Raw genomic sequence first — 11,875 nt, forward strand, 5'->3', positions numbered from 1 at the left:
TTTGGCTGAAAGCGGTCATATTTTAGAAACAACACAGCAATCCTTTTACAGATTAGTAAAACAATTCAGATCAGCAACTTTCAGCTCAATCAGATTATCGACACCCATACTCCAAACCTCCTCTTAACAATGGGCTGGAGATACCAGTCATGTTTCATGTGGATATAAACAACCAGTCCGTAGTTAAAGCTGTTTTTGTAAATCAAACTCCACATCTGAATTGATGAGCAATGTTTGCAAATCTCAGTATGTTTTGGATAATTCATGAGGGTTTGACTTGTCATGACAAAAAAGAAATTAATAAGATTCTGTTGATGAGAAGGGAATGTATGTAGGTTTGGTCTTGGCAGATTAAATCTGCTGCGCTGCTGCTGCTGCTATATTTACAGTTCACAATTACACAAATGGCAGACAAGTATGCATAACAGTATTGAAAGAGGCAAAAGAAATGAAAAAAAAACCCCTCCTAAATAAATCCAGAGGTCACAATACTAATCCAGGGGTTACAATATTTTTGTGCTGCAAAAAATGTAATTGCAAATATTAATGTGAATATTTTCAGAATTATCTAGAATTTATCTATAATATATCTATTATATGATTACAATAAACCAAAATATGAAATCATTAAACCTATAGTGACTTTCAGACAAGAGTTACAGCAACTGGTAAACCTTGTGCATTGCTACACAATATCAAGTTAGCAACAGATCTACCTGGAGTAGAATTTCCAGTGATACCCTCACAGAGCATTTGTCACATGACACCAAAGCTCCAGTTAGATGACAGACTCGGTATTGCAGATCACCACCAGGCTCTGCAGATTTCTTCCTCTGAGCAAGCACTTTTGCCTAATGGAAGTGTAGAACTGGATGACAAACACCATTCACCCAAAACATATTCTTTCACTTGTTAATGATGGAGGTGGAGAATGTCTAAAATGTTGGTCAAAAATCTCACATAGGTCTCAGCTGTATTGAGCTCTGTTGACTATAAAGATTGAACTTTCAGAACAACATTCCCTTAAATGTATATGTACAGTGGATATAAATGTCTGCACACACCTATTACATTTTTTTTGGATGTACAGAACATACCAAAATTAAATGTGATGTTTCTTGAATTTTTTTTAATATGGTCTAACAGCCAACAGAATTTAAGTGAAAAACTAATTAAAACAGTTTAGGGAAAAAGCAAAGAAAAAAAACACACTTGTTTACATAAGTTGCAAATAAAGCTCAGGATTTTCTTGACATCATCTTGGTATTATCCATCTGCTGAAGTCATTGTCTGCAAAGAGATTATAAAGAATAAAGGTATTAAGCGGGACAACAACAGGTTAAAAAAAAAAGAACATTAGATGTTCCATGGATCACCATGAAGGAGATGATTAACAAGTGGAGAAAATGGGGTACTACGTTGATATTTTTTATATTGCACATTGATAAGAACAGGATGTTCCATGATTGATGAAAGACTCTCTTGTATTTAGGTGTGACTAGATGGAACCTCTTTATTACAAAAAAAATCCAAGAACACCTTAATCGCCCCAAACTATGCAACAATATGTGCTCTGATGAGAGCAAGGTAGAATTGGGGGCATAATTCTAAAACATATGTTTGGCACAAACAAGAGAGCTTATTGCCCAAAGTGGTGGTGGCAGCAGCATGCTGGCTCTCCTTATATGCGACTGGGGATTTAGTCAAGATCAAGGGAATCATGGCTCCAAATACCAAACTATTTTGGCACAAGATCTGCAAGACTCTGTTTGATAGCTGAAGATGAAGAAAATCTTCACCTTCTAGGATGGTAATGACCCAAAGCTGTAATTAAAGAAATTATTTAAAAATAAGATCAACATTTTTGAATGGCCCAATCACAAAGCTGTGGAATTGCTTCAAGAAGGCTGGGTGCAGGAGTGTTTTCCTCTTGAACAGTACTTAAATTGCATATTCTATTTCCCTCTTTCTAACTAGTGGTTCTCTGCAAATGAACTATCCTCTAGAGCACGTATATATGCAGTTCATGTAAATCCTGCCTGCACCCAACAAAGTAGTCAAGATTCGAGCCATAGGAACTTTGTGTCTAGCCTGTGGCTGCTGAAAGAGGGTTGAGGCTGTTTCCTCTTCTATGGAGTCGATCAAAGCCTTATGACAGCAGGGTGTGTGACTTGGGAAATGGGAAAACTCTCTGCCAATTCAGCTTATGCATGGTTCCAAGTGTGGCTGGCACACGCCACATTGTTGAAAGCATGTAAAGCAACCCTGCCTTAGGTACTTGGGCTGTTTCTTTGGGCCACTTGGCAAAGAAGCTTCAGAATCACACAGCCAAAAAACAAAGTAGATTGCATCACGGACCTGAGCCTAGTAACAGCATCATCTTAAAGCGTAACAGGCAGTTCATTAGACTTTATGACAGCAGGACTGATCTGATCTACCGTTTTAGCTATGAACTCTCCCTATAATCAGAGATGTTCTGGATATTTATCAATTTATAAATAGAAATAGAAATACAATATATTTAATTTATTTTTTAGTTTTCTGCAGAGAATCTTCAGAATGAGTAGGAAAATATCTCAATACAGTCACAATACAACAAAAAGAGTAATAATTTCTGTGGGGTGAATATTTTCTGGAGGCACTGTTATAAATGCTAAAAACTCTTAACATGAACATTACTGTCCTTCACAGATCATTGTTTGGGGAAACTATGGCCGAATGGATCGTAAGTGCTTCATGGGTGTGGCCCGTATTTTATTGGAGGAACTGGATTTGACAAGCATGGTGATTGGCTGGTACAAGCTTTTTCCCACCTCCTCTATGGTGGACCCCACTATGGCACCACTCATTCGCCACTCATCACAGCTCTCACTGGAGAGCACAGTTGGACCATGCTGTGAACGCTCATAAGACAGAGAACAATTTATTTATTTATTTTTTCCTGTAAGGGCTCTCAAGGCCATTGACCTTGGAGTGCTGCTTGTGCATGACTGTAGCAGTCATCTGGGGCCTACCAGAATACTTCAGAATCCTCTAGAACCACCCAGAAATTTCAGAAATTAATCATACCTGCAGAAGTGTTCTTTTTTTAATTGCACTTGGCAGATGAAAAAACCTAACCCAAGGACTGATTGACAACGGGTTCATAATTCACAATAATTTAATTGGATTTACTTTGTCTGCTCTTCATCAAAGACCTCTCAGTCTTACCGAACATGAGTATGGCATTGCTTGAGAGGATATACATGATTTATCTTGGCTTACTATTGTTATTAAAAATCAAAATGTTGCATCATTTTTGTTGAATACAGCAATACACCATTTTGTATAATAACAGTTTGTGTTTAAAAAGCAGAAGAACCTAGTGGATACTAACATATGTATGTCACAGAAATAACACTTTAGAGTTAGAGTTATATGGATTAGATATAAAATGCTTGTCATTTGTACTTGGCTCACTCATTCACTTGCTTTTTTCCCCTTCTTGTTTTAACTGTGCTGTTCCTTTAAACATCTTTACCTGTAGGTCATAATTTACTCACAAATCAGAGGCTAACTGATTTATCAGGCACACACAGGATTTAAAAGGGACATAACTTTAGTTGTTATTGTGACCAGTAATATAAATAACATATATTCTAGTTGAGGAATATTGGGTTGCTGAGATCTTTCACTAGCAAATACTATGAAAAAATAAATTATATCTTTATTCTAGGTGTAAGAGTTAAAAAAAATAGCATTAGAATTCCAGAAAAGAGTGTTCCTGGAACAAATGTAAGTAAATATCTTTCACTGCAACGGTCTAGTTGTGCACTTTATATGGATTTATTTTTTTCAGAACTGCTTGTCAAGTGTGAGTGGGCCAATTAAGATTATTATTATTATTATTATTATTATTATTATTATTATTATTATTATTATTATTATTATTATTATTATTATTAGAAACCTTTAATGTTGCAAATACAGAACCTTCAGTAGCAATGTTATAGCATTATATGGTAGCATAGGCATAAAAGGATTTCTGGCTTATCTGAATATAAGGTCTAGAGCAAGTCTCAGTACTAGCTGAGTATGTAGCAGTTGAGCTATATAAATTAAATATGAATATTTTATTGCATTGCATTAGTTTTTTAATTATTTGCAGTAGTAATTATTCAAGGTGGCAAAATATATTATTGAAAAGAGAGAAGTAAAGAAAGAAGTTTCAATTTCTTGGAGTAATCAAGCCATTACAAGTTCAATTAATATGCTAATTTAATTTCTAAGTTGGGGTACACACACACACATATACACACACATCTGAAGCGATAAGAAGCATATACATTGAAATAAGTATTCAACACATCAACATTTTTTGAGTTCTAATAAATTAATTCACTTGACATTTTGACGAGACATTGGAATTAACTCCAAGAAATCTAAACAGATAAAGAAACCATAATATTACAATCCATGAAATGTTATTTTTAATAAAATGGAATGACACAGGAAAAAGTATTGAATACGCTAAGTCCAATTGTATTTAATACTTGGTGGAAAGCCTTTGTTTGTACAGATAGCTTCAAGAATCTTCCTGTGTAAACAAAACTTATCATTTACAGGTGTGCCTGTTACCACCAAGTCTTTCTGTAGCTCTTTATGAATGCTCCCTGGCCCTTGGCTTCTGACTAACTTCTGACTAACCTTCTCACTCCCTGATCAGAAATCTTGTGAGGAATTACTGTGTGCCAGTTGATGGTTGAATGATGTTCATTCCACTTGTGGATAATGGCCACAATGGTGTTTACAGGAACATTTAGATGTGAAATCTGTCACTAATTAGTACTGAGGTTATGTAGTGCAACAACAATCTTGTTGTGAAGATCTTGAGAGAGCTCTTTGCTTCTACCCATCATGAGATGTTTGTATCAGAGGTTGGTAAGCCTTCTTGTAAACCTTCAGCATGCATTAATCCAGCTGATTTTAATTTGCACTAGTAGGAGGTAAAACTACTTATTTAAATCACCTGCTGCCTTTTAAGGGATTGTAATATTATGATTACTTTATCTGTGTAGATTGCTTGAGTTAATACCATTGTCTGGTCAAAATTTTATGTGAATTGCTGAATTGGAACTGTGTTTAATAAACAAATGTTGACCTGTTGAATACTTACATTCAACTGTTTGCATAAGTGTGCACACCCTTTTATAAATAGAGATGTAGCTGTTGTCAGAATAAATTAATAACATTCCATCTCATGTGCAAAAGTAATTTTCATATAGCTGTCATCATTAAAATGATTGTGACTAAATAAATAATTAAAGATCAGCTGTCTCTGCAGGAGTTTCTTCACATCTTCTTGGTTTCCTCAAACTGCTGAAGCCTGACATCTCACTTGTTGGAAAGTATAGATCATTAGAGGGGTATAAAAGAAATGATATGTCCCATGAACACCTTAAAGGCCATTATCAACAAACAGAGTGAATGGAGCACCAAACTGACATCATCAAGAACAGAATTCACACCCCTCCAAAATTTATAAAAGGACAATATTCCTGCATATTTTTCAGGTGCACATTCGTGCCACTCAAGAACATTGAACTTATTAACCGGTTTGAGATGACTTGCTTTGTGACATGGTGCATTTTTCATGTTGGAAGTATTAGCAGGGTGTGTGGCTTGGGAAAACTCTCTGCCAATTCAGTTTACATATGGTGCCAAGTGTGGCTGGTGGATGGCACATTGTTGAAACCATGGGAGACTGCCAAGAGATCTACAATAACATTAAAGGAGCTGCAGGAATATCTGACAAGCACAGATTAATGAAAATCTCTTATATTCTACACTTGCATGACCATGCAAGTGAAGAATATAAAAGATTTTCAAATGCTGAGATTATCTCTCTCTCTCTCTCTCTCTCTAAATCATTATTTCTAACTCTGACATGACAACATGTCCTGTTATTTTACTATATTTTCTATTTAGACTAATTTTGTGTGTGTCTCCATGCTTACATTTTTGAGAGATCCCAAACTTTTGAGCGGTCGTATATATATATATATATACAATATATATATACACAATATATATATATATATATATATACACAAGGCAGAGTGAGTTCATGCTGTTGGCACCAAATTCTGACCCTACCATCTGTATGCATCTCAGAAATTGAGATTAGGCCAGTGTTAAACTGTCCAGTTGTGGTGAACCTGCTTCCAGCTGGAACCTGATGTGATTTTCTGCTTTTGTAGCCCATCCACCTCAAAGATTTACATGTTGTGCATTTTGAGATGCTTTTCTGCTCACTGCCATTGTACAGAGTGGTTATGTGAGTTACTGTAGCCTTTCTGTGAGCTTTAACTAACATTTTAACTAACATAAAGCTTTAACTAACATTTTTACATTGACCTCTCTCATCAACAAGGCTTTTCCATTCACAGAACTGCTTAGTGGATGTTTTTTCTATATAGTACGATTCTGACTGAAACTCTAGAGACTGTTGAACAGGACATCCCTCCAAAGTTTATTAAGGAACAAAAACACATACTAGGGAGGCTGCTAAGTCACCTACAGCAGCATTAATGGAGCTGTAGGAATATATATTTTATATTCTTCGTGTTCTGGCTATGGGGTAGGGTAGCTTGATGGAAGCCCTTTCTCACAAAAAGTCAAGGAAATCAAGGAAAAGGAATTTGTGTGTGAAAATTCCAGAAAAGTATCAGTTATAAAGATTTTCAAACCAGCCTGCCCCATGTACACAATAGTATACATTTTAAAACTAATCAAATTCAATATATGTAGTACAACAATCTTTTAAATTATAGTATCAGGAACAATTTGTTCAGTTTTATAAGGAAATTGTCTAGAAGATTAATTTATACTTTCTCACCTGCTTCTTTATTTGTATGTAAAGCCCAGATGCATTTATTACGTTTTTATGAGTTTAAATTAATTGTGCTATTGTATCATATGTGCTATTGCTATCTCTCTTCTTCCTGATATTCATACAAGTTGTCTGCAATTTGCGGCTGTGAGAGCATGCTGGTTTGGAAATCAATAAGCACAGTGCACAACTGACTACATACAAATCAAATAAATCTGCAGAGAGGGTAATCATATCACATAATTAGTTCAGAGTTCTAATCTGTTATGAATGTAATTGTATTCTCATGTTAACAAATATTAGCATATGTGTGTCTCATTTTAGAATTATGTACATTTGTCATTTACATGTGGCAAATGAGCAAAGGTAAAATTAGATTCACCATGCTGGCTGAGATTGAGATCTAATATAGCAACTATTTTGTATGAAAATTAAACTGAACATGTATTTAGCATTATTACTAACCATCTGAAAGTTTTGAAATAAATTGGAATGCATAATTTATTGCCTTTTGCCAAATAACTTCAGTTCTCATTTTTTATGGACCAGTGTTATGGCATTGTATGTGTTATGTTTTATGTTTATGTTTTATTGTAATTATAAATTAGAACTTTTTTGAAAGTATTAATTTGAAAGTATAAATTTGAACTACAAATGAATGTATCTTTGGAATGCAAACATGTTCACATTCTTTCAATTATTTTTTAATTATAACACCTTAAAGTAAACATTTGATGATTTTCATAATCATTTTCTTATAAAGAAAAGATTTTGTTATATATTATTTATTTATAAACATATCATTTAATATACCTGAGACTGATGGGTTGGGGTGTCAACCCATGATGCTGTGATGTTTATTTTATGTACAGACATTTCCTTATGTTCATTCATGTATTTGATGAGATGTTATTCTATTGACAATTATTGTAAAAAATAAACTAGCTCACTCTTATTTATAAACTGGATTTGTGTGGTACATATACATGTATATGGTGACATGAATCTCAATTAAGGGTCTGCTTAGCCTCAAAGACTGTATACTGCAAATAAAGACAACAGCCATCTGATTTGACTGGTTGCATTGGCTAATTGCATTACTAGTTTTTTTTTATTATCATTATTCTAAACATTCTAAAAAACAAAATGGGGAAAACAAGATCTAAAGTATATAATATTGCCTAGCAGTTAGTAAACGTCCATGCTGCATCTATAACAAGATAAGACTTGGAACATAGATAAATGGAATATATTATGCAATAAATCGACCAAATCAAATCACAAAACAGAATAGAGGCCAGTAAGTAAACACAAACGGACAATGAAACTGTCAATAACAGGAAGTAACTAAAATGCTGAAGGAAGTAAGACAGGACAATGACTAAAAACAACTAAAAACAAAACAAACACAACAAGCAAGGACTAAGAATAATCAGATGCACATACTAGAACTCCACTTGGAACTATGGCAGAGAAACAGTGGAGCTTCAATCTCAGATTGATACACCTTCTTCCAGTGGGATTTTATTCAGGAGTTAAAGCAGGCCGGTGAGGTTAGTGAACTGATGTTTTTTGATTAAGCATTTTGATTAAATGAAAATTGTTTTGTGCTGTTATAGAAAACTTTAGTTAGTTGTAATGCATGCCCTGTAATGCATGTGGCATGCCCTGTAGTGCTTTATTTCTTTTATGTCACAGCAGTTCACCAACAATTACATTACTTGAATAACAATTACATTTTATTAAATAACAACACAAATTTATTTGTCAGATTATATTAGCATTGTGAAATGCGCAATAAAATTACTTTTTGGTATTATCGTTAATCATTAATTTATTGTTAATAATAATAAGAGAAAAAAATAGAACCAACAGAATATAGAATAGAATATAGAACAATAGAATAATATAAAGATACCATGGATATTTTAAATAATAACCCTATTGAGGAACATAGTGTTCATAGTCTGTTCCATTAGGTTTAGCTAACATTTCCATGATCAGTTTATGATAATATTATGTAGTCTGTACTTTCTGCAAATGGAATTTGCTCTGTGACAGTATTTGAAACTTTTTTTTTTTTTTTGCAAAGTATCAATCAAAGAAAATGACTAACCTGTGCTACCAAATAAACTTTTTTTCATCCTTAAACCAATTTGGTAACTCTCCACTGATCTAAAACATGGGAATAGAAATAGTTGTGCAATAGTTGTGTAAACACATTTACAGGGTTCATTCATTCATTCTAGAAAACCTAGTAAACCTATAAATGGCAGAAAAAAGAATAATTGAACAAGTTCATCCTTTGTGCTTCTATAGCTTGAATCAAATATGAACTCAAAAAATGTGTCAGATATTTAGGATCTGTAGGAGAGCCAGAAATCACAGATGATGTTGAAAGTGCTGGCATTTTTACCTTTTCATTTTTATTAATCATTTTTTAAATGTTTATATTTTTGTTTTTTAAGTTCTCCTGGGAACAGACTAGTATCATTTAAATAAAAAGGAGGCACACTACAGAACCAACTGAATTTTTAAAAAAAAAAAAAAGAAAAAAAAGGGCAGAAACAAACAAAAATAATAACCCAGAGTAATGGTATAAAAAATGTCCTAGACACAATTTTACCTCTGCTTTTTACCTTTTGGTTTCACTGCAGAGTTAAACAGTTCATATAAAAATAAACAATCAATCAATCAATCAATCAATCAATCAATAAATAAATAAATAAATAAATAAATAAATAAATAAATAAATAAATAAACCTGACTTTTTTTCAGCACTCCAAATTCATACCAGCAGCCTGATTTTAACATAATCATCTTGTCCCTGCCATAACATTTCACCTTCAAAGTCCACCATCTTGTGTTTGCGGCATCGAAGCAAAATCCCCACCACCTTATCAGAGATCTTAACATAGTGATCAAAGAGTCGACCAAAAGTGACATAAATATGACCTTCTTTGTCCATCTGTCCCATATTGCGGATTATGTAGCACATCTCATCCATTTCCCGGTGGATATGTTTCTTGGCACGTTCAGCTCGCTGGGCTGTTTTGGAGCCCTCTTTGGGGTACCCATAGCCCAGTTGTCCCTTATGGAGTTTTACAGTCATGGCATGATTATAATCAAAGTCCTCACTAAAAGGGTTGAGTTTCTGACCCTCCACATGCTCGTCAGCAAATGTCTGCCATTTGTTCATCAGATCCCGCATTGTAGTCACCTTAATCTGAAATGAATAAAATAGATATCATAAATAGTGAACATTCACAATATCAGGTTTTAGAAACTGGGACATGGTTCTTAAGACTGTAATTGAAATCAGAATAATACTAGGGGTTTGTCAAGTGTTGGTCCCACCAAACAATACTTTGAGCTTAATTCTGCACCAAATTAATCTGGGAAATTCCACTGTGTCAGTCCATTTTCAATGTCACTGCTCAATTTGCAATTGTTCTTTGGTGCAGGCATTTTCATTTCTGGGCACAAAATAGCAACTTGTAGATTCGCAATACGCCTCAGTTAACTACAGAATTATGATTGAAGAGTCAAAGAATTAGAACTTTATCATTATGTACAGTACCACCAAGTATTTTTGGCCATCTTGACACATTAGCTAATACTTTTCATTAAGTGTTAAATTAGCACATATTCCAACTACTGATATACACACAAGGGAATGTATCTCATGAAATTAGAGATACCTGTACCAGCATGGCAGAGTGACACTTAATTTTCTTGAGTACAGGAAGCCATGCGTTGTACTTTGCAAGACATTAAAAAATCTAACATATTTACTCAACATATTTACATATTTGAAACAAATATTCATTGTGATTCATTTTTATATATACAGTTGCCACTGGTGTTGGTTTATAATAAAATAAATCGCTATTATATTATTATATTTATTAATATACTATATATATTAACTTTGCTTCAAACAATTAATTCATTAAAATTACTAACCCTTTTTTCTTCAATTACACAACCGCACCAGTATAGAAATATTGCTAACCTAATAAAGTAAATTGTACAATATACCTTGGGTCTGTTAATAGGTGTTTTCTTTTTGACCTCAATTTGATCATTGTCACTTAGAGCTGCATCTTCCCCAAGTCCACTATCCTCTGCATCTAAACTACTGCAACATGACCCCATTTTTCGTTCTTCCTTCTGTCCAATTGTCTTCTTTTCACAGTGGTGTTTCCTGTTGAGAGAATCATTGCTCATGAAGTTTCTTGGCTCCCCTGGGGCAGCATGGATTTTATCCTTGATAGAGTTCACCAGATCATGGTTTCCCTCGCTGAGTTTTGGTGTTATGTTTTTTTGCACCATACCTGTTTTAATCTTACAGTCCCCAGTCACTTGATCACTGACTGTGAAAACTTGAGGCGTGACTAGGAGCTTGCTCTTCTCTGTTTCCTTCTCTTTTTCTTCCTCAAAAATAGAGTCAGGCAGCCAGACTGAAGGGATAGTGTCTTGTTTTCCCATGTTCACTTTAACCCGGCTTTTAGTCGTAGTGCTGGCCACCTTGATCTTTTTTACTGTTCTGCCAGAAGATTGACACTCCTGAGTGGAACTCATGATTAATCCACTGATGCAGATAGTATTCAGTAGAGAACTGAAGTTTAAGCATGTGTGGTAAAGGATGTGTATGACTCAGAGGAGCACATGCTTTTAATACAACACAAGAAAGGAGGAACTCTGAGCAGTGGGAGGTACAACATTCCTTTAATGCACATGGTGCCATGGAACAACAGGTGACCTTCCTAAGACATTAAGAATAAATAGCCTCACTCCTGCCCACTTTCTGACATATGTATATATATATAGGTATTAGGTATATTAGGTATATATAAATATATATTTATGATCTTGTTTGTGGGTGCTGGGTGTATGGGTGACATATATAGTTAACAAGTTCACAGAAATATTGAGACACCTATGCACACAAAATGAAATTCTTTGAGGTAGTATCCTATGCCACTGGATATTTTTGTAGCT

The 11,875-nt window shown here is 34.3% G+C and overlaps 2 protein-coding genes across 2 annotated transcripts in view; one reads left to right on the forward strand and one right to left on the reverse strand.

Moving 5' to 3' along the window:
* Nucleotides 1-7,776, forward strand: part of rims4 (regulating synaptic membrane exocytosis 4) — a 38,003-nt gene extending 30,227 nt beyond the window's left edge. The window contains exon 6 of the mRNA XM_058402156.1: nt 2,692-7,776. Coding sequence (XP_058258139.1) covers nt 2,692-2,910 — 219 coding nt within the window. The 3' untranslated portion in view covers nt 2,911-7,776. The remainder of the gene's footprint in view (nt 1-2,691) is intronic.
* Nucleotides 7,777-7,933: 157 nt separating this feature from the next.
* On the reverse strand, nt 7,934-11,517 carry abraa (actin binding Rho activating protein a). Its single transcript, XM_058402155.1, has 2 exons — nt 10,913-11,517; nt 7,934-10,097 (listed from the first exon to the last, which is right to left on the reverse strand). The coding sequence occupies exons 1-2, from the start codon at nt 11,453-11,455 to the stop codon at nt 9,660-9,662; spliced, it is 981 nt and encodes a 326-aa protein (XP_058258138.1). The 5' UTR covers nt 11,456-11,517; the 3' UTR covers nt 7,934-9,659.
* Between the last annotated feature and the right edge of the window lie 358 nt (nt 11,518-11,875).

Source organism: Hemibagrus wyckioides, linkage group LG11 (assembly GCF_019097595.1).
Source record: "Hemibagrus wyckioides isolate EC202008001 linkage group LG11, SWU_Hwy_1.0, whole genome shotgun sequence".
NCBI lineage: Eukaryota > Metazoa > Chordata > Actinopteri > Siluriformes > Bagridae > Hemibagrus > Hemibagrus wyckioides.